Below are 22,727 nucleotides of genomic sequence, written 5' to 3'. Positions count from 1 at the left end.
CTTTACAGCCCTCTGTAGGGGCTACAGCTGCATGCCAGGCTTGTGACTCCTCCCAGAAACTGCCCAGTTTGTCTCTTGGTGGGGAGAGCCACATCCCAAGGGGCTTTGCCCCTAACTGCTCCCAGCACACTAATCAGGCCTTGAGGCCTTTTGGGCCCATGGGTGGTGCCTCAACACCGTCCATGCCTCAGCTTACAGACCAGTTGACTCTGGCCACACCATGGTGACTCTAGAAACTCACAGGTGTCATGAGAGTGACATGAATCATTTTTAGTCTGGCAATGGTGTGCCCTTATCCAAAAAGCTACTTCCAATACACAGATTGTCTGACTCTATGTCCCTCAGCTTTTCCTGTCCATGCACTTCTGGAAGGCTCTTTGGTCACTGAAGGCAGCTGTCCCCAGAAAGGATCGGCTTCATTCCTGCATCATGATCAGGATCAAAGCAGTGGAGGACTAATGGTGTTAGATAGACCAATTCTGAAAATTCAGGATTCTGTTCTGCCTGTTCCTGGAGACGATGCCTCATAGTTTCCCCTACCAGCCTAGAGGGCACAGCGTTCAGAGAGCCCAGGGGATTCAGATTTAATTCTGATTACATTTTATGCAAATGCCTTTACTCCACTTGTTTCTGGCCATCTGGATAAAAGGTCTGAGTGGGAATAGGAGATGATTTGGAAAGGAAGATGAAGTTCCAGCCACCTGAATGGTACACACAGATTTTGTGGCAGTAAAGGAAGAGCAAAAATCCAGGCATCTGAAGAGGGAAACTGGGAGGCTACAAATTTAGTGGCTTTAAACAACACAAAACTATTATTTCACAGTTATGTCAATTAGAAGCCTGGCAAGAGTCTCTCTGGGCTAAAATCAAGGTTCCAGTAGACCTTCATTCCTTTCTGGAGGCTTTAGAGTAGAATACATTTCCTTGACTTTCCTAGTGTCCAGAGGTCATCCATATTCTTGGCTCCTTTCCTCCATCTTCCTCCTCCTCCAGCCAGCAATGTGACATCTCTCTGTGACTATCTTCCATAGCCACCCTTCTACCCCAACAGCCAGGAATAACCTTCCATGTTTCAAAGCCTATTCCATTATATTGAGTGTACCCAGATAATCCAGAATAATCTCACCTTTCAAGGTCCTTCGCTTAATTATATCTGTAAAATCTCTTTTGCCAGGTCAGATAACAGATTACAAATTTCAGCAATTAAGATATGGACATCTTTAAACAGACATCTTATTGTTATCTCTTATTATTGTAAGTAATAATGATGTTAGCATGAAAAAACTCATTTCTAACGTCAAAAGCAACTAAAATCTTATGCACGCTTACTTCTTTTCCTCTTGAGTTTTCCCGAAGTAGAGTTGTTTCTAAGATCCACAGTATCTAGAATCACAGGTGAGGGTGAGGAAACAGAAATTAGTCAATAAAAGTTACCAATGTTAGGATTACTCAAACTGCAGAAGGTTTGAATTTACAAAGACGTTTGGGTTTATCATTTCTCTCTTCCTTCTAAAGGGACTAAAAACCTACTGACTTTAGAAGGAGTCCAGAATGAGCCTTCCTTTATTTCTCAATAGTAATTGGAAAAACACTCTTAAATACCTATGTACTTCAGTCTACTCAGAGATGTTTGTCTAGGTCTCAAGATTTTTGTGAGGATTAAATAAAATCTTATGTCCAAACACGTATAGGAAATCACTCTGTAAACCAGTGACATGCTAGAGGGCATCCATCAAAAATATATGCTAGGTCAAGAATAGTCTTTCCTCATGACAATTAAGTGGCACGATCAGTTGTCTTTTGAGAGTTTTCTAAGGTTGTGACAAAATGACACTATTATCTACTAGCAGAAGTATGGTTGGCTTTCTTGGGCTCCACAGGAGATTGGCTGTGACAGGGTGGAAATCACTGTATAAATACAAGCCTTTATGATTAAGACTAATGTAGTCAATGAGATACTGCCATCTTTAAGAGCATATTTCCACCACATCATTCATGCATAATCAGCAGGGACCATCCTGTTAAACATGACTCTATAATAATCTCTTGCCTCTCTATTATTGCCAAAGGGGTCAGGTCAAGCAAAGCAGGGAACAAGATACTGGGATGGGCCAGAACACCTGATACCATCCTACTTGGGTCTGTGGTGCCCATAGAGTCATGCCCATCCCACACCCACAGGTGGCTTTACCTATCATGGCACATGCTTCGCTGTCTGCAATGCTTGCTTCTGGACCTCCTGGCACATCTTTTGAGAAGCACATAACACAGGTACACTTCTCATTTCCACGTGCTGGTGGCTCTGCTCCTGGGCCAAAATTGTGATGTATGAAGACTTTTATTTACCCCAGTGATCCCCTTTTCTGTACCTTTCTGGATCTCTACTTCTCTACTTCTTCCTCTGAAACCTTTCATTGGCCCTACCCATCTCTGGCCCTTCCTGTAAGTCTTGCTTTTCCCTTCCTTGTCTTTTTCTCTTTGTCAGCTTCTGTTTCTGGTTTTATTATTCTTTAAGTCATAATTACCTTGTCCATCAGAGGGTAGTAGGCTGGAAGTAAGCTCTTCTAATTCTTCCTCACTATTTATTTGGACAGCTTCTAGTTCACCATATGCTAAAGAGAAGCAAGAAAATTACAGTTTGTGGATCCTGAGACAGTGATTAGGGAAGAGTTCTTGGTGCTTTCATGTTGCACCCTGATATTTTGAGTTAGAATGAGCTGCTTTCTGGGAAAAGACTATTCCTGCTCCAATAATCACAACCAAGAGCTGCCAAAGTCATGTTTTTCCTATCTTTTGTACCTCATTCTGCTTTCTCTACTCTTACATTTCTATCTGTAGCTCTAAGAATAAAATACAAAGATCCTATCCTTCCAGGAAAAAAACCCAACTGTTCTTTGAAAATTGTAAAAAGTAATTACCAGAATGAGTTTTAAACTCATCCCATTTGGCCAATCACTATTTACATCACAAGCCACATTTAAAGCCAGGCAATTAGTGACAGCTTTACACTTCTGAAAATCAGCCAATCATCAACAACAGCCACTCTCCAAAGCCCGTGTCTATGACTAAATGATAACCTAGTTGTAAACTCTCCCTGGTTTTAAAAGCCTGTAGCCCCTGAACTACAGCCTTCCCAAAACTCTAATAAAAGCAATTTTCTTTTTTAAAAAAATGTGTCCTGTAAGTACAGTACCTGCTTCCACCATGTGCCTTGCTCAGCAAACAATAAATCCCTCTTTTAACTTGAGATGTTGTATGATGGTCTATCCCTTCAAAAATGGAGTTCCCGGGGCGCCTGTGTGGCGCAGTCGGTTGAGCGTCCGACTTCAGCCAGGTCACGATCTCGCAGTCCGTGAGTTCCAGCCCCGCGTCAGGCTCTGGGCTGATGGCTCGGAGCCTGGAGCCTGTTTCTGATTCTGTGTCTCCCTCTCTCTCTGCCCCTCCCCCGTTCATGCTCTGTCTCTCTCTGTCCCAAAAATAAATAAAAAATGTTGAAAAAAAAAAAATGGAGTTCCCACCAAGACCATCCTGAAGAGTCTTGTTTAGGGATCTCCTGTGGGACCCGTGGATCAGTAGGTGTAAATCCACAGCCTCTTGTGGCCAACTCAGATGGTCTTCCTCATCAATCCATCTCAACAGTTACTTGAGCTCTGACTTGTTTCACTGAGTTCTTACTTCTGAATTAATTTTATTGTTTAAAGATGTGTATGCAATTAGATGCAAAGTAGTTAGACATTTTGGTTTGGAGGTACAGCAGTTAGCAAATATTCTGGTAATGTTTTTATTCTTCCACTGTTTCACTTACTCTCACTTTTGTCTATTTTTCAAAAGTCTTATCTTATGTGTGTTTGCTCCTGATTTTCTTGTGCTTCTTGAATGTTAGAAGAAAGTGATCCAAAGCAAACAGATGGAGGCATAGACCTGATAAGTCCCCTATCCAAAGCTAATTAACGGATGTGGGTCTATTAGACAGTAGCCAATTTGTGCAAATATATTTGGTCACTCTTGGTCTTGAGTCCCCCACCAAAACCTCTTGTCAATTTTTGAAAGTAAGTCATAATCTGAGGTCAACTATTATCATGTAATCGACCCTATGTCCCCATTGTAGTCTTTGCTCTCTGGATGAACCCAATACCACATTCACCTGCAGGACACCATTTGCATTAATGACTGCATATAGTGTCTTTGTTGCTATTTGTCATAGGTGTATCTTGGCCAAAGCCACAGTCTTCCACTGACAGAACTGTACTTCTTCATTGTACCTGCAGAATGATTCTTGCACTTATCTTAGTAAATGGCAAAATTTCACAAAAGATGACTTTATGTTTCATTGGGAACTTTGGGCATGTCAAGAGTAAACAGTGCATTTGATAGTATTTTTTTAATGTTTATTTATTTATTGAGATAGAGAGAGAGTGCTAGTGGGGGATGAGCAGAGACAGATGGAGAGAATCCCAAGCAGACTCAGCACTGTCAGCACAGAGCCAGATGGGGGGCTTGACTCACGAATCGGGAGATCATGACCTGAGCCAAGATCAAGAGTCTGATGCTTAACTGACTGGGCCACCCAGGCGCCCCTGATAGTATTTCTACAAAAGAGAGAGAGATGACCGAAAGTTCCCATGTCCCAACCACTTACTGCTACTTTCAGACCATCATCTAATAGTTTCTTCCTTTTCTTAAAAGAAAAATCCCTATAAATTTAATAGGTAGAGATATATTCTGCAAATCAAACTACCAGATTAAGTGTACTAAAGAAAGAATAACTTTAGAATTCCTAGAAAATTTTCCTAAGCATTATCAATTTATGGTTTTTTTAATTTTTTTAATGTTTATTTATTTTTGAGAGACAGAGTGTGAGCAGGGGAGGGGCAGAGAGAGAGGGAGACACAGAATCAGAAACAGGCTCCAGGCTCTGAGCTGTCAGCACGGAGCCCAACACAGGGCTTGAACTCACGAACTGTGAGATCATGACCTGAGTCAAAGTCAGAAGCTCAACTGACTGAACCACCCAGGTGCCTCTACACATAATCAGTTTATAATTGATGTGAACATTAGTACATCTACACTATGCATAACTCAAGATTTGCAAGCAATCAGCAAAGTAGGTATATCTCACTTCTCTGTAGTGCCTAATGCAATTACTATAATCTTTTCTGAAGCCATATTCTTTTCTTTAATACATTTATGCTTAGCTTTTTTTGATGTACGATTTGATAACAATAGCTTACATTATTTACTTGGGTAAGTCAATGACTTGTCTGGACAGTTATTTTCCAGAAATGTACTTAAGTCTCATTGTGGTAGGCATAATTCTCAATGTCCCCTTGGCTCCACTTCCCTGATCACAGGAACTGTGAATATCATGAGATATTACCCCTATTATTAGATTATGCTATATGGAGGAGTCGATATTAAGAAAAAGACATTATCAAGACATGAGATCATCAATGCTGGTGAGGATATGGAAATAAGGAAGCTTGGTGCACTGTTGGTAGGACTGTAATGTGGTACAGCCAATATGAAGGACAGTATGAGAGCCTCAAAACATTAAAAGTAGAACCACCATTATCATCCAGCCATTTCACTTCTGGGTATATATCCAAAGGAAACAAAATAACTATGTCAAGGAGATATCTGTGCCCTCATGTTCATTGCATTATTGTTTACAATAACCAAGACATGGAAACAACCTAAGTGTCCATCAACAGATGAATGGATAAAGAAAATCACACACACACACACACACACACACACACACACACAGAGGAATATTATTCAGCCATTAAAAAAGGTGGGGGGGGGGAATCCTGCCATTTGCCCTTCCTTACATGATTCGCTTTCTGGTGGTGAGCTCCAGTCTTCCTGGGGGTCTTCTTCATAATACATCTCTAAACAGTCACTGCTACTGTCTGTTGAATAGAATAAAATCCATTAGCGAATCCAGCATATGACCAATGGAAACCATAGTAGAAAAACTCATCCTGAGAAAAAAGACCACCAAGGAGGCTCAAGTATCTTCCAGGTGGGAATCTCCCTGCCCTTATACCCTCCTGCCTTTGAGTTCACCTGAGCTGGGAGTTGACATAGCTCATGCCACTATCACCAGAGGCTGAGAATGATCACCCATCTCCCTCCCATCCCATACACCTAATTCTCTATTTTTGATCCTTTTCACTTGGCTCTACACATTCCTTCTGTATGGGTAAGTGAAGGGGAACAGTGGAGGTGGGGAGAAGTAAGGGGAGATTTTCCTACTTGCAGACAGAGAAACAAAGATTCAGTGAAATGGGAGTTGAAATTATAATCACCTTCCCCATCATATAGTACTTGGCTGGGCACCTTCTCTGGTGCTTCTTCACTGGTCATTTGAGGAGATTCAGAATCACAGGACCCTGAAGGGAAACAAGGAAAGGAAGCAAGCCAAGATTTTCAGAGCACAGGTGAACTGCCCTTTGGGAAAAGGGACATCTGCTTCAAGGACCCCATCTGAGATCCAACAGAGCCCTGCTCTGCCTCTGTTTCCATCTCCATCACCTAACTCTCCTGCTCTCTGCTTCTCTGTTTCCTTCCCATAGATCTGCCTCCAAATATTTCTGCTTCTGCACTAGGAGAATATTTGTGCATCTTTGATTTTGGGGGCTCCATTCCCCTGACTTCTATCTCTTTACTTTTCCATCATTTTTTCCTCAATAGTGACCTTGATCTTTTCTTTTCTGCTTATTCCTCCTAGCTCTGCTCTTCTAGGTCTCTCTAATCCCTATAGCAGGACCCATTCCTTCTGTCACTGTCTCTCTTGACTTCTTCCCCTCCCTAGTGGCATTCTTTATTAGTGAAGTGGAAGTCTCTCTCTCTGCATTAGGCCTTGTTCTGGTCCCCTTAGGAGCCACAGGTATCCCTTTGGACTCTTATGTGTGTCCACCACATTGACCCTTGCTAGCCTCACACAGCCACTACCTGCAATGAGATGCTCAGGGCACAGGTCTTTGCTCTTCCTCCTACTTGATCTTTGGGGGAAAGAACAAGTATCCTTTGTCTGTGCTTCCATGTCTTATCTCTAAGGAAGAATAGCCACAGTTTCCCTAGCTAAGTCCTAAAGTTTTCTGAGGAAATCTCACTTGCCCAAGTCCTTTGAAAAGAAAAAAGTGCAACATAATCCAAAATCTGATGACAGATATGTGACAAAAACTGTAATTTGGGCTGGAGAGCCCTTGGTCTTTCCTCCTGGAAAGATCTCAGAACCACATTTTTCTGAGGCCTACCCAAGATTATGACAATATAATAATAATATTAAGCACTAGATAAATACATAGTTTTAATTCTTTATAGAAAATAAGGGGTGGGCAGGGGTTAAAATCACAATATTGAGTCTTTTGTATAAATAGACATAAAGAGTATGAAGGAAAAAGATGCTGTCTTCCCAGTATTTATCTACTATAACATTAAGAGGGAATGCATCTATTCCAACAATAAAGGCCATGTTGCTCAGCTCTGAATGCAGCCACCTGATACCCTACAGCCCAGAGCTGACCATCCCTTTCTTACCTGGCCCACATGTTGATGGGGAGCTCAAGACTTCCTGAGGCTCTTCTTCATCACTGATGTCCCAGATGGCATGGCCATGCTCTGCAGGAAGGAATGAAACCCGCCAGCCATTTCAGTACACAACCAGGGGAGATCACGGTGAGAAAACTCATAATGAAGACATGGACACTCAGGTATCTGCTAGGCAGAACTGTCCCCATCCCAAACCATCTGGTCCACCTCTGGGCTCACCTGGCCTGCAGGCTAACTTGATCTTGTCACTATCATCAGAGCCTGAGGACCATCTACCATCTTCCTTTGTGTACATCTAATTCTCTCTTACTTCTTCCCCTTTCCCATTGCCCCTGCTCACTACTTCTGTCTCTGCCCTTGTCTCCTGCTACCAGTGTCTCCACGTGCTTCTCTGTGTTTGGATGTGTTTGTGTCTCTTCTGCTTCCGTCTTTGTCTCTTGTGTCCCTGATACTCATTAGTGTCTTTATGTCACTCATTCTCTTCTTGCTCCCTTCCTTGTGCTGGCCATCATGAGAGGCATCCCTAACATAGTGCAATAGGACCCGATCACGGGATGGGTTATGGAGCAGACTAGGCCAAGACAACACCACCAAACACCCGGAAAAGTTGCTCAAAGGCCCACATATAAAAGAAAGATCAGAATATCACAATCGCTAAAAATATTTACACTATCATTAGCGATGAGGCAGAAGAAATAGGGTGGCGCCCTACAGTGAATGGGAGACACAGGAAATCACAGGAAGGACAACTGATTTAATTCTAAGGCAACAAATCTCACTGTGTTTATATGGGAAAATAATATGATCTGACTGACATCTTGCAAATAACAATCATGCTAAAGTGGAGGAAATGGGTGGGATGGGAGCAAGAGGAAATGGGACATTCATGTTCCCTTGAATGAGGGAGCAAACCCTAGAGAAGGAGTTTCTAGTTTCACAAAAGAAGCTGTTGGTTTCAATTTGGGAAGTGTCAGTTCCTGAAAGTCATCCAGATGGAGAAGATCCTGTGATAAATGCCTTCAGGTACAGATATGGATGACCTTGGGAGTCAGGTGTGCCTAGCAGGCATGCATTTGAGACTCATTCTGGTACCTGAGAGTAGCTGAGACTGACAGGGAGAGGGATATTGCTCTCCCAGTGTGCCGGGCACTACTCTCTTACTAGGGAGATTAAATCTGAAGACTCACTATTGAGATAGACCCCATTTGCTGGAAGATGCTCCTGTCTAGACTCAAACATCAGTGTTACAAGATCCCAGCTTCTTCCCTCCCTATACAGCAATTTTCACTCCTTATTGACTTTTAAATTATTTTGATATAACTCTCTACATAGTTCCTGTTGTGCTTCCGTCCGCATTATTATTATTTTGGTATTTACTTGCCAGATGATTATATAATCTCTCTAATTTTCATCTCCGTATCTCATCTCTTAGTGAGCTTATATCCTTTCCATGTTGCCTTTCGCTTTCTCCTTTTCTATCTCTGTTTCTCTGAGTATTATCTTTCTGGATGCCTGTAAAATTTCCATCATTTTATCTATTTTCCTCAGTCTCACAGATGCTTCCCCCCAAATTGACAAAAGTTCTTCCCTCTTGACATGGACCACAGCACCATATGGCTTTCTCTTAACAGCTCTATCCTAACAGTCTCCCAACAGACCTTCTACAGTGCAAACCTTGCAATCACTCACAAAACTTATTTCCATGTTCCTGGTACTTCCAGAAGTAGGCTGAAAATGATCTCATTGCCTCAGCTGCCAGAGCCTGCTGGTATTTGGATTTTCATGGGCGTTTAATAAAATCACCCAGGTCCTTCTGTTCTGGTACTGTAGCCTACCTTTGCTATATCCTGTCTCCCTTTGTTCTCCAGGCAGGAATATCCTCTCCACTCAAGAGCTCTGCTCACTGTTATCCTTAGTCTCTCTCCCAGTTTTGAAAAAAGCAAAACAGAAAATGGACACAGGGCCATCTGTATGTATGTGAATATGAAGAAGAGAATGGTAGGATGGGCGAAAGGCAAGATTTTTCTTTGTGCTGATTAGAAAATAAAGATTTATTGAGGTGGTTGGGAATTTAAATCAGAATTACCTTCTCCCTCTTCTCCAGGTAGGCTGTGAGAGGCCTGAGAAAATTGAAACTTAAAAGCTTAAGTTACGGGAAACTGAAACCTAACCAAGCTTAACCAGCTTGTTCCGCTTCTGTACAATTGCTTGGCGCGCCCATGTATTCCTGATCAATCATTATTGCCTGGCACATCCGTATATTCTTGATCAACCATTGTTACTTGGCACATCCGTGTACTCCTGATCAGTCATTGTTGCTTGGCACATCCGTGTATTCCTGATCAATCATTGTGATACCCGTACCCCCGGTTGTGGTCTGACCTGAAGGCAGGAACCAATCGAATACTGTTAAGTGTCCAACTTTAAACACCAACCAATCGCAGCTCTGTAACTGTGGAAAATTCCTGATTTCCCCATGACTTGTTTGTACCTGTCTATAAAAGGGGTGTAAAAACCTCTCTCAGGGCCTCTTGGCGTCACCGGCAACGGGGGCGCAGAGGTCCAGGTTCGAACCTGCAATAAATGACCCTTGCTGCTTAGCTTTGACTCTGGACTCTGGTGGTTCGTTTTGGGGGTCTCTTAGACTCTGGGCATTTCAGCTGGGCATCTCCTCTGGTTTTCTTTCATTAGTCATTTGCAGAGCTCTAGAATCATAGGCCACTGTGGAGAAACAGGGACATGATGGACCATGGAGGGCAATGGGAGCAAACCTCAGCATGTCCGTGCCCACCAGGATGGGACAGTGAGCGCCTGCTCCATGCCACCCCTGGGAGGCTGTCTTGTTCTACTTTCTGCCATCTTGTTGCACTTCCTCTGTCCACTTCTCAGGGTCCTACCTGCATTTCTGTTACCTAGTAGTGTATCTCTTCCATTGTCTGGACTTCTCCCCCATCTCTTGTTTTTCGCTCTTGTTTTTGTTTTTGTCTTTCAGTAATAATGCATCTCTTTTCTCCTATTACCCTTTTGAGCTTTCTTACTCTATATGTCTTCAAGTCCAAGTGGTTGAGTCCATTCCCACGCTTTCTCTCCCCACCAATGTTAGTTTTTTCCTTAATGAAGGTAATGAGGGTCTTATGTTGGACCCAGTTTCACTCCTTTGGGGCTCACCTGTTAGGGCTCCTGGGGCTTCCTCTTCATGTTCCCTTTGTGCCCCCACCCTGACTTCCAGGTGGTTTCCCTATCACTGTCACCCTCAGTGGCACACCCACTCCTGCCCACTCTTCCTTTTCTGTTTTGCCCTTGCAAAAACAACCAGTGTGCCTTTCTGTGCTTTCTTTCCTTGTCCACAAAACAGAGGTTACAACAGTTTGCCTGCCTGTGTCATAAGGTTTTACAAAGGTAAAAGGAAGCCTCACACAGCCCAGTACTGTGACAGAGACTGTCAGAAACCTTGCACACTTTGTCTCCCACACTTTGTTTTCTCTCTCATTTTCACCCTTCCTGCATGTGTCTGCCTCTTGCATTTCTACTTCTGTATCTCACTCCTGGGATGTCTTGGCATTCCTCTTTGTCTTGGTTTGTTTCTTTCCCCAAGTCTATTCCCACCTCCCTTTTTTCTCTTCATGCCTTCCTGATGCTGTGCTTTATGTCTTCTCCCCATCTCTCATCTTGTTGCTTTCTAAGGATCAGAAAAGCCCTCTCTGAGACAGTATCTAATTTCCACATGATTTCACCAAATTAGTGAACAAGAAAACTGTCCAGAATAGTTCCGGTGTCCAAACACAGGGCCAAACATGTGCCAAAGCTCAGATGAGCAAGCGTTATCAGAAAATTAAAATCACTGAAAAAGCATTATGCAAATTTTTGAAGTAATTGCAGGGCAGGAGGAGTCATGGGAAGGAAAATTGACTTAATCTTTCTGACAACAAGAAGTTATTGGCTTAATGTAAGAAAGTAGGATAAATCAACCTGCATTTTCAGAGTCCTCTGGTTCACCTGGAGAGATTGGGTGTGATGGGAATATGACTGGGGCAAAGATTTGAGACTAAAGGCTGTTGCTCTGTCTCCAGAGAGAAGAGACATCTGACCGGAGCATTTGTGTTGGGTGTGGAGAGGAATGGATGGGCAAGAGACAAGTTTGAGGTAGAGCTGACTAACCTGGATGACTGATAGGCTGTGTGAGTTGAGGGAAGGGGATCAGTCACTGATGATCCCTAAGTTTCTGTCTGAAGAATGAAACAATGGTATTCCGTACTGAGATAGGGAACACTGGAAAAGAAGCAGATCTGGTGTCAAGAGAGAGGGCACGTGCAATTGTGGGTGTCTTGTATTGAGGTTCTTTGTAAAACTTCCAAATGGAGATGTCCTTCAGACATCATAAGACAAGCCTGGGCAAGACATAGGTGTTTGGGGATCATACGTTGTAGATGGGAGCAGACAAGGCTTCCTAGGGGGAGGTTCACTCTCTCTGAGAATATTACAGGTGCCATACTGGTAACTAGGGACATCATAACCTCAAAACACATTGCTAACAAGTTCCACCCCTAGTTCCAGACTTGTTTCTGATCAGCTACTCTTCTCTCAATTCCTACAATGTCCCAAACTGTCTTCTATATCCCTTGTAAACAGTATTCACCTCTGCTGAATTTTCACTCATCTCCTGTAGCTTTTTCTCAATATATAATTTCTATGCCCCTCCTCACCTTTCTATTTCTTAGTGTTCCCTCCTGCCTCTGCATCTTTCTGTCTTAACATCATGTTCTCTACCTGTTTAAGATTATTGAGCTTCTCTCCTTTCTTCCATGGTGCTCATTTCCCTGCTTCTATCTGTTCTCTCTAGTTATTTTTTTTTAATTTTTTTTTCAACGTTTATTTATTTTTGGGACAGAGAGAGACAGAGCATGAACGGGGGAGGGGCAGAGAGAGAGGGAGACACAGAATCGGAAACAGGCTCCAGGCTCTGAGCCATCAGCCCAGAGCCCGACGCGACGCGGGGCTCGAACTCACGGACCGCGAGATCGTGACCTGGCTGAAGTCGGACGCTTAACCGACTGCGCCACCCAGGCGCCCCTGTTCTCTCTAGTTATTAACTCTGTTTCTAATTTTTCAACCTAAGAATTGAAATTGAAAACTTAAATTTCAGACTTTCTGCATATTTTGTCCACGTCATATTCCTTCTCCCACATTATCAATGTTCTGGACTGTGGCCATTGGCAAACAAGCAGAGATCCTTAATTTTGCCAGGTCCATTTCAAAACTCTTTCACATGAGTTCTCTGTATTGCAATTATACTCATTATGCCCATGTTCCTGGCACAACCTCAGGGAAAATAGGTTGAAAATGATCTCCCCTCACGATAGCACATTCCAGCTTAGTTATATTTATACTTCATGTCTATTTAGGTAGAATTGTCAATCACCCTGGTCTGTCTTCATTTCACGATTCCATCTATATTTTTCACTCTCCGTCTCTTTGTCTATGTTCTACACCCAAGGAAACAGCAACCAATCTGAGATCATTCTTCATTGCTTGTATCTCTCAAAGGAAGCAACCAGAAGCTGGCCATAGTCTATGTTTATGTGAGTGTGGATGGATGGATGGGTGGATGGATGGATGGATGGATGGATGAACAGGGAAGGGGATGAAAGAATAGGTGTTCCTCTGTATTGACAGGAAAATAAAGTTTTGCTTAGACAATAACTTATCTAAATCCTAATTACCTTCTTCATCATAAGGTAGTAATCTGGGCATTTCTTCTGATTCTCCTCCTTCATCCCTTTGTAGAGCCACAAGTTCACAGGACGCTGAAGAGAGAAACAGGAACATGATAGACAGTTGGCCTGGACTCTGCCTGACATGGCCAATGCTTAGAGAGCATCGGAGCTCTGATGCTCAGAGTGCAGGAGAATGGCTCCTCATGAAGAAAACTATGTATGTACCGACCGAACTTGCTCTGCCTTTTTTTTAACACCTTGTTAGGCTCCTTCTCCTTCTCTATCCTTCCCTCTTCTCCCTCTAACTCTGTCCCCACATGTTGCTGCACCATGAAGCAATGGATCTCTTTGACTATCATTTGCTCTCCCTGACTTCTGCCAACTGTTTGCATTTCTGTCCTTTTGTTCCTCCGTGATGTTCTGTATCTCTTTGCTCCAATATCTCCTTATTTATTCCCTTAACTCACTTCCTCTATCTCTGCTATACATAGTTTTCATTAATCATACACAATGCCTAGGAAGTAAGTTTAAGATTATCTCTCCCCTCCCAAATCCCAACCTGGAAGTATTTAGATTCCATGCACATTTAGATTAAATTGGGCCCACTTAGACAACTTCATTAGTGCCCCCAGTCTGCATTTTTATTATTCTATACGTATTATTGTTATATTATATTATTATTCTACCTATATTTATCTATATCCATATATATCCCCCTTACCTCTCACACACCTGAGAAAAAAAACTGGGGCAGTAAAAGTGTGTATTTGTGTTTGGGAGAAGGAAAGGAAGTGTCCCTTGCATACAGACTGACAAACAAATTTAATGAAGTAATTGGCCATTTAAGTCATAATTACCTCCCCCATCACCTGGTAGCAGTTTGGGAATCTCTTCAAAATGGCCACCATTTGTCCACTGGAGAGTGCCATGCTCATAGGAAACTGAAGGGAAACACAGAAATGACCAACCACATATGATGATGAGGGAACAGATCTTAGCACACTGAATTCTGGTGTCAGGGCTCAGGTGAGCTTCTCCTTGGGAAAATAAAACCTCACCTAAGACGATCCACAGCCCTGGTCTGCCTCTTCTTCTGTTATCCTTCACATACCTTCTTTCTGCTTCTTGTCATTCAGTCACCACACACTATTGCTTCTATACCATGGATTGGCCATCTCCGTGAATCCCTAGACTGCCCTTTTGGTCTTTTTTCTTCTTCATGGCTCTTCATTGCTCTCTGTAAGTTTCTTTTGTGGCTCAGTTTTTCTTTTAATATCTCTTGCATCCCACATGGTAAGCCTCAATCCTACCAGCCCCTTCTCTTTTTCCCTGCTCCTATCACTGAAATATATTTGTTGGATGAGGATCTTCTTGCACTGGGTCCTGATCCACTCACCTGGGTAGCTGAACATCTCCTGCGTTCTCTGGTGCGAACTCTGCACTGGTGATGCTGGCCACCCTGACCCTCTGCCAGCCCCACATGACCATCACCACGGTCCCTCCACTTGCGTAACAAATTTGACCTGGTAAAAGACCCTCACACACTGCAGTGCTTCTATTTATTTATCTATAAAATAGGAAGAAGCAACAGTGTGTCTAAATGCACAAGTTTGTGGAGGTGAAATGACACGTTGTTTGCCAAATTTCTTTGAAAAATCACAGTAACATAATAAAAACTATTTGTCAAAAATTATAATTTAGAGTTGAGAGCAGTTGATCTGAAGGACCATGTTTCTCCTGGGGTTTTCTCTAAACTTAGGCACAAAATACTGTTATCAATAAACAGAATAATACATAGTTTTTATTCTCTAGAGAAGCTAAATGCTCAGTTGCTATCAATTCAAGCCTCTACTATGAATAGGTATGAAAGAAATTGCCCTTTCTTCAGCATATTTTTCCTAGAATGTGCACTTGGAAACATTTATGTGACTCATGGGATTCTAGAACACACTGGATCTTTTGACTGTGGCATGTGCTCAGAGTAAAACACAGCAGGAAACACCAGCTCAAAATCCAGCCCCCTGACACCCTGCAGCCCAGCACTGGCAACCCCCTGCCCCCACCTTGCTCACTGGGCCCACATCTTGATGGGGAGCTCAAGGCTTCCTATGGCTTTTCTTCATCACTGGTCTTCCAACAGTGATGTGGCGTAGACTCTGGGTCTAAAGTTCTCTCTTGTCCAGCAAGAGAGTGGGACGCAGGATTAAAAGCTAGAGATGGCTAATGTCCAGGAAAAGACAAGAGCCCCGAATAAGGGTCCTTGCCCTGTTTTTATTAGAATCAGAAGGCTTACAAACATGGTGATGGACGTGCACAAAGAGACTATGAATCTGTGAACATTAACTTGAGGATGTGAGGGAAGTGGGGTCTTGAAGATATTTAGGGTTAGGGGTTTGGGTTAATACAAAACAAAATCTGGGTGCCAGGCAATTGGGTGGAAGGTTGTTTATAGGTGACATGAGGCACCACTTCTGTTTATCTTAGCTAGCCTAGGGGATGAAACAGGTAGGACACATGACTTCAGGGTTGACAAGTCACCTTTCTTTTGTTAATCATCTCTGCTCTGGGCAACTTCACCCTGCAGCGCAAAGCAACAATCTATACCCCAATTTACCTGTTTACCTAACTTGATCTTTCCTGTGAAAGCGGTTTTCTGCTATAGTACTAAATTGGGGGTGCTTCCAACCTGAATACCTAATCTTGTTTATTTCATATACCTATGTTCTATGTTGAAGCCTTTGTCCCTCCCTCTCTATACTGGGGCTTCTGCCCCACCTTCTCTATACTTATTCACCTAATCTTGTTTACCCAAACTTGGGTGTGAGCATCCTATGACTTTATAATTCTTTATGCCTTGTTAACCCATTGGTGTAAGCCTAGGGGATTCCTAAGCTTATTCCCAACAGCTTTGTTGTCCTCAGCAGAAAGGAATGAAATCTCACAGACATCTCAATTTATGACCAAAGAGAACTCACAGCAAGAAAATAACAAAAACCAAGTATGTTCCACTCCACAAAACAACAGCCCAGACCTGAGGTTGCCTTCCCTTCAGTAGTTTTCCCTGGAAACAGAGAATAATTCACTCATCATGGGAAAATCTTCCATTTCTTACACATCGTTCTTTTTCTACTTCTCTTTTCCATGTGATTCTGTCAATCTTACCAATCTCTGCCTCTGTTCTGCTGCCATCTCTTGGAGCTTCTCTTTCTCTCATTGTGCTGCTCTCTCGTTCTCTGTTTCTGCGAATTTTTCCCTTGTTTTCTCTGAAACTTCTATTCCTTTTCTACCCTTTGTCTCTTGGTTGCTCCTCTTGGTAGTCTAGCTTTCTCTAAAGAAAATCTTCCCTAGGGTGGTATGTTTTAAATAGGATTTACCCAGAGTGGAGAAGGGTAAATAGAGGACAGCAGAACATAAAGACCATCCTAAGTAAGGCATATGAAAAGGCTTAGATATGAAAGAAATATTTAACATTTAAAATTATTAGGGAAGAAAGTTTATTCTATCTTGAAGTAGTAATGTAGGAGGCAGGTGATGAGGATGGAGAAACAGGCAGGTGGCTCACTGTAGGTGACCTTGGGCCCCATTGAAAGAAACATTTATTTAATCCTTGGGGTATTTAAAAGTAAGAAATACTTCTTATTATTCCTTAGAAGGAAAGTAATACAATTTAATTTTTATTTTCAAATGCCCCATTTAGTTGAAGTGCAAATAATACGTTAAATGGGCATAAGTTTGGAGGAAGGAGGTAGGCAGAAGTCTGCCTCTGAGAACAACAACAGTGACAGAGACATAGATTAGAGACTCTGCCCTGGGAATGTGATAGATGGACAGTGGACAGGTGGGAGATATTCTGAAGAAGAAATGACCATGTTGGAGCAGTAACAGGCATGTCATTGAGGGCAAGAGGAGTCTGGGGCAAACTGCTAGGTTTCCAACTTGAAAAAACACGGGTCAGCAGTGATCTATCATGAGGGAAAGAATGCTGAGGAATTGGCTCTAGCTTGAACAATGAAGAGCAAACAATGCTTTCAGTTCTAGAAGTGCCAAGTTTCAGGTTCTTGAGCGAATATCAGTGTAGGGATCTATCATGCCCCTGGTCTTCAGGTCCACAGATAAATGAGCTCTGAAGATAAGCTAGGGTGGAGGTTTGGTCTTGGGAATCACTGGAATGTTCAGGGAGAGGCTTATTGCAGTGTGACATTTTGTAAGTGTCACTTTGATAATTAGGGACAGTTTCATCTGGAAACTCGCAGCTAATGTTGTCAGCCCTTGTGTCCAAAGGTATTTCTATCCAGTGCTCTGGCCTCAAACCTGCAGCATCCCAACCTGTTCCTCTTCCCCCTTATCCTCTGTTTACGTTTCACCTAGTTTCCATCCACTCTCTTTCTCTGCATAAGTGCCTTTGCTTTTCCCTGGCTTTCTCCACTTCCTAGTACTTACTTTCCTCTCCATATTTCTCTTTCCTTATGTTTTCTCTCACTTTTTACCTCTGATCCTTGAGCCATATTTCAGTTTCTCTCTTTTCTACTATGTCTCTGCTTCCTCCCTGTCATTGCTGTTTCTTCCACTTTACCTTGACCTTCAGTCTATCTGTGCACTGGCATCCTCCAGGCTCCCCACTCTTGCCATCTCAACCACTCCACTCTAGGACTTTGACTACAGTATGGGGTCTACTCGACTGGCCAGCCCCAGGGGGGAGTTTTCCCACGTGGACTGGACATGGCATGCTACCTCCAAATTCCTCTCAGTTGGTCTCTTGAAGTTAACTGAAAATTATCCCCCTTCCCCACCCTGGAGTTTATGTTCGTTTTGGAAAATTGGATCTCTTTATGTAATTTGTTTTCTATTACCCCTAGCTACCTTTTCCACTTTCTCTTTCTATAATCTCCATCACCAAATACTGTATCTACTGAGGAGCTTAGATTTCTCTGCCCATAGTCTCTGTCACATCTGTGGGCAGGTAAGGGCCAGTAGAAGCAGACACTAGAAGAGACCTGGGGTAGGAGACAAAATGCAGCCTTTGCTCCCATGAAGACAAGAAAATAAAGATTTAATACCAAATTGTAACATGAATAATAGTTACCTTGTCCCACGTATGACAGTAAGTTGAGTCTCTCTTCTGGCACACTGAAATTATTCATTCGGAGAAGTGAATGTTCACAGAACTCTGAAGAAGAGGACAAGAAAATGGCAGAATTTAGACAGTGACCGGAGAAGAGACCTCTGTGTGCTCAAGCTGAACTCTGATATTCAAGCTCCAAGGACCCCACCTGGGACTCAACAAAATCTTGCTTGCCTCTTTTTCATGCAGATGCACCTAACTTAAGTAAGTGTAAAAGAGCTGTGTAACCAACACCACAGTCAACATCGGGAACATTTCCACCATGCCAGAGAGTTCCCTTATGCTGATTTCAAGTCAGTTTCCACCCACTGTAAGCAGCCATTGTTCTGATTTTTATCACCGTTAAGAAGAACTTCCTTTCTGGAACTGTACTTATCTGTCCTGATGCTCATATAAAAAGGGTTACACAGTATGTATGCTTGTGACTGGCTTCTTTTGCTCAATGTACATTGGACTCATGAACAACATGGGTCTGAACTCCGTGGGTCCACTTGTATTTTCTTTCTTACGAATTGTAAATAAATTTTTTCTCTAGCTTACTTTATTATAAGAATACAGTATAGAATGCTTATAACATAAAAATGTGTGTTAATAGACCACTTATTTAGTGGAAAGGCATCCAGTCGACAGTAGCCTATTAGTAATTAAGTTTCTGAAGAGTCAAAAGTTATATGTGGATTTTCAACTGTGCAGGGGGTTGGAGCCCCTGCCCCCTGAGATGTTAAGGAGTCAACTATAATGTTTTAGGGATTCATCCAGGTTGTTTCATATACTAGTAGCTCATTCCTTTTTTTTAAGAAAAATGTTTATTTATTTTTGAGAGAGACAAGAGACAGAGTGTAAGCAGGGGAGGGGCAGAGAGAGAGAGGGAGAGACACAGAATCTGAAGCAGGTTCCAGGCTCTGAGCTGTCAGCACAGAGCCCAAAGTGAGGCTTGAACTCATGGACTGCAAGATCATGACCTAAGCTGACGTCGGATGCTTAACCGACTGAGCCACCCAGGTGCCCCTAGTTCATTTCTTTTTATTGCTAAATAGTATTCCACTCTGTAAATGTATCATAGTTAGTTTATTTATGGATGTTTCCATATTTTAGCTAGTAGGAATAAAGCTACTATAGGCATCCTTGTACAAATCTGTGTGTGAACATAAGTTTTCATTTCTCATGAGTAAGATACCTAGGAGTCAAATGACTGAGTCACAGGTTAGATTTAACTTTATAAGGGACTGACAAATAGTTTTCCAACGTGATCATATCGCCTTACATTCCTACCAAAAATATACATATGGAGTTCTAATCACTCCGCTCTCTCACCAACGTGTTGTCAGTCTTTTTCATTTCAGCAATTTTAGGGAGTAAATGGTAACTTGTGTGTTCAAATTTGCATTTCCCTGATGATTAATGACATTGAACACTTTGTTTATATACTTACTGGCCATTTTCTATTGTTTGTAGTGAAGTTATCAGGTCAAATCTTCTGTCCATTTTTTGAATTAGTAGGTGTCTTATTATTTGTTCATAGGACTTCTTTATTCTGGGTACAATCTTTTGTCAGGTGTGTGTATTGCAAATACTTTCTCCCTCTCTCTGACTTGCTTCTGCCTTTTCTTAATGGTGTCATTAGAAAAGCACAAGTTTTTAATTTTGACGAAGTCTAGTTTGCCAAGTTTTTCTTTTGTAATCCATGTGTTTTGTGTTCTATATAATTCATTTTTGCCTACCGTAAGCTTGCAAAGGTACTTTCCTGTTTTTTCCTCTAGAAGTTTTATAGTTTTAGCCTTAACTTGTAAATTTGTGATCCAAGGTGAATTACTTTTTGTGGGTGGTGTGAAGTAGGAGTGGAGGTTTCTTTTTTTCCATGGAACATCTCTAGATTTTCTCTTTTAGCTCTCTCTGCCTATGCTATTCCAGCATCCTACCCTCCCTGTCTCTCTGTGGTCTTTTCTTTCTTTGCTTTGCCACAGGAACCAGACACCCTTTTTTGGTAAATAAATGTCTCTTTGCCTCAGGCTCTGGTCTATGCCTCTGACCCACGCATGGCTCCTTGGAGCCTTCTTTCTAAACTATGAGCACATGCCACAGCTTGTACCTCTGCCTGTATGTGCCATAGTTCACAGTCACCCGGGAAAATATTGGACTGCCAGTCAACCTTACCTGTTTGTTCAAATTCTTGGGCACATTTATTTTCCATTTCCTCAGTTCTTATGGTGTCGTTTGGGTCATGAGATGAATCTCCTTCCATTATGTTCATCTGTTGTCCATCACTGAGCTGCTCTGGGATTCCAGCTACAAGCAGGGCATCACCAAGATGACATCAGGAATGTTCAAGAATTTGTTTCCCTCCCCTCCATGATGAGCCTCTTTTACTCTTTTCTAACAACTATCACTGACCCTTCTACCATCCCATTCTCATTCCTACTAGCCTCAGTAGATGAATCTCTGGAATTATTTTTGACATGCTTTGTACTTTTTAATGTACTTTTTAGGCTTTTAGCAATTTTATTTCATTCAAAAGAATAACTGTATGTGGGGAAATAGGTTCTACTTACATAAATGGGTTAGAAAAAAACTTAGGGCGGAAAGCCACCACCACGGGGCAAAAACGCCTGAGGTTAGCTAGAGAGATATTGTAATGGGATCACAAGTACTTTCCATCTGATGCCAATACACTATTGTACTTTGATCACAAACTCCCCTTGCCTCCCAAACCCTTTGCTTCTTACATAGACAAGTTAACAATTACTGTCTGATTGTTTTCTCCTTGTTCATGTGTGTAACGTCTTGTTTTCTTCTCGTTCACCACGTGGATAATATCTTGTGAGCTCAATAAATACGGAGACAAAACCTCTGCTCTGGGGTCTTGTCTCCTCCCAGACATTAGCCTCTCTTGTATTCAATTCTGCATCTGCTCTCTTGTTGGACAAGCGAGAACTGCAGACCCATAGTTTGTGACAACTGTGATTATTAAAATAGATACAAGTTTTATATAAATGAATTAATACGTTGAAAAAATATATACTGAAATAGAAATACTAATGAAAGGATATATATTAATGGTATTCTATAAGTCTGGTTATAGTCTGTGGTTTTTCTTACATTGATCATTTGCAAGGGGGGAAAATCAACATTTAACAAATAAATAATTCTTTGTAGGCACTTGGCTTGAGGATAGAGACCTTTTCTTGGTCTTAAACACTGTTTCACTTACTGCTACTCTAGTCTGAGAAATAACTTTCTCTTCAGTGGGCATCTGAGGAGAAAAGTCTTCAAATTTGGAGCATTGTTAAATGTCCAGGTGTTGGAATCAGAAACACATTATAATAAAAGTAGTAAGCATATAACAATTGCTTTGTGCCACAAATTATTATAGGTGCTTCATATCAATTAAATCATTAAATTCTCCAACAACCTTATTTTAGAATAGATTTATATACACACAGATTTATAGCTCCAATTTATACATTGGAACACAGAAATTAAGTAACTCGCCCAAGTAAGCAAGAGGTAGAGCCAGAGGTGAAGCCCAGCAGCAAAGCCTCAGCATGTTTGCCCTTGGCTGGCACGTAGGAGAGGGTTCGAGTCCTAGATCAGTCAGGTGAACTTGCACAAATCACTAACCATCCTCATGCCTCAGCTTCTTCTGGAAAATGGGAATAACAAAACCCTATGATAGGGTTGTTATGAGGAGTACTTGTAAAGGGAAAACAGAGTTATAGTAACTTAGCAAGAAATCATAATTTTCAGTATTAATGGTGTATATGTTATAATTTAACAATTAATTATTGTTAAGAATAGGAACAAAAGAATGATTGAAAAGGTGGAAACAGTGGCTATTGTTTACAAAAGTACATAGTTCAGGGACACCTGGGTGGCTCAGTTGGTTAAGTGTCTGACTTTGGCTCAGGTCATGATTTCATGATTCATGAGTTCAAGCCCCACATTGGGCTCTCTGTTGTCAGTGAACAGCCTACTTCAGATCCTCTGTCTTTTTCTCTCTCTGCTACCCCCTGCTCTCTCAATCTCAATCAAAAATAAACAAACATTAAAAAAAATTTTAAGTATATAGTTCATATGTGAGAGATATTTTGCCTCATGGGAAGGGCTGACCTTATGCCTAGCGGTCTGAGAAAGGTCTGTATCACTACTGTTGTCACTGTTAAAGTGATTACTGCCTTTAATTCTCTTTTCCCCTTTACACTATTTTCCATTTTCCTCTCTTTTCTACACAGTACCACTCCTTCCATGTTCTCTTCTGCACATAATTACAACCCTCCCTCTCCCTCTTTTCTTTTATTAGCAGAAGCATTTATAGCAGTTCCTTCTTGCCTTTCTCT

General features: G+C 41.9%; 1 protein-coding gene across 14 annotated transcripts in view; it reads right to left on the bottom strand.

Annotated features, from left to right (window-relative positions):
- The window catches only part of LOC122481879 (nuclear body protein SP140-like), a 66,730-nt gene that overhangs the window by 18,923 nt on the left and 25,080 nt on the right, over positions 1 to 22,727 (bottom strand). For 11 of the 14 annotated variants that reach the window (XM_043578113.1, XM_043578112.1, XM_043578121.1 and 8 more), the window contains 12 exons: positions 20,548 to 20,679; positions 18,355 to 18,438; positions 14,129 to 14,212; positions 13,278 to 13,361; positions 10,221 to 10,278; positions 9,644 to 9,669; positions 7,546 to 7,626; positions 6,312 to 6,395; positions 5,832 to 5,912; positions 2,526 to 2,612; positions 2,192 to 2,308; positions 1,330 to 1,383 (listed from right to left, as the gene is read on the bottom strand). In XM_043578113.1, coding sequence (XP_043434048.1) covers positions 1,330 to 1,383; positions 2,192 to 2,308; positions 2,526 to 2,612; positions 5,832 to 5,912; positions 6,312 to 6,395; positions 7,546 to 7,626; positions 9,644 to 9,669; positions 10,221 to 10,278; positions 13,278 to 13,361; positions 14,129 to 14,212; positions 18,355 to 18,438; positions 20,548 to 20,679 — 972 coding nt within the window. The remainder of the gene's footprint in view (positions 1 to 1,329; positions 1,384 to 2,191; positions 2,309 to 2,525; positions 2,613 to 5,831; positions 5,913 to 6,311; positions 6,396 to 7,545; positions 7,627 to 9,643; positions 9,670 to 10,220; positions 10,279 to 13,277; positions 13,362 to 14,128; positions 14,213 to 18,354; positions 18,439 to 20,547; positions 20,680 to 22,727) is intronic. The other 3 variants (XM_043578122.1, XM_043578123.1, XM_043578124.1) reach the window with 2 other exon arrangements.

Source organism: Prionailurus bengalensis, chromosome C1, assembly GCF_016509475.1.
Source record: "Prionailurus bengalensis isolate Pbe53 chromosome C1, Fcat_Pben_1.1_paternal_pri, whole genome shotgun sequence".
NCBI lineage: Eukaryota > Metazoa > Chordata > Mammalia > Carnivora > Felidae > Prionailurus > Prionailurus bengalensis.
The sequence above is the reverse complement of the archived record's forward strand: the minus strand, read 5'-3'. Positions and strand labels throughout refer to the sequence as shown.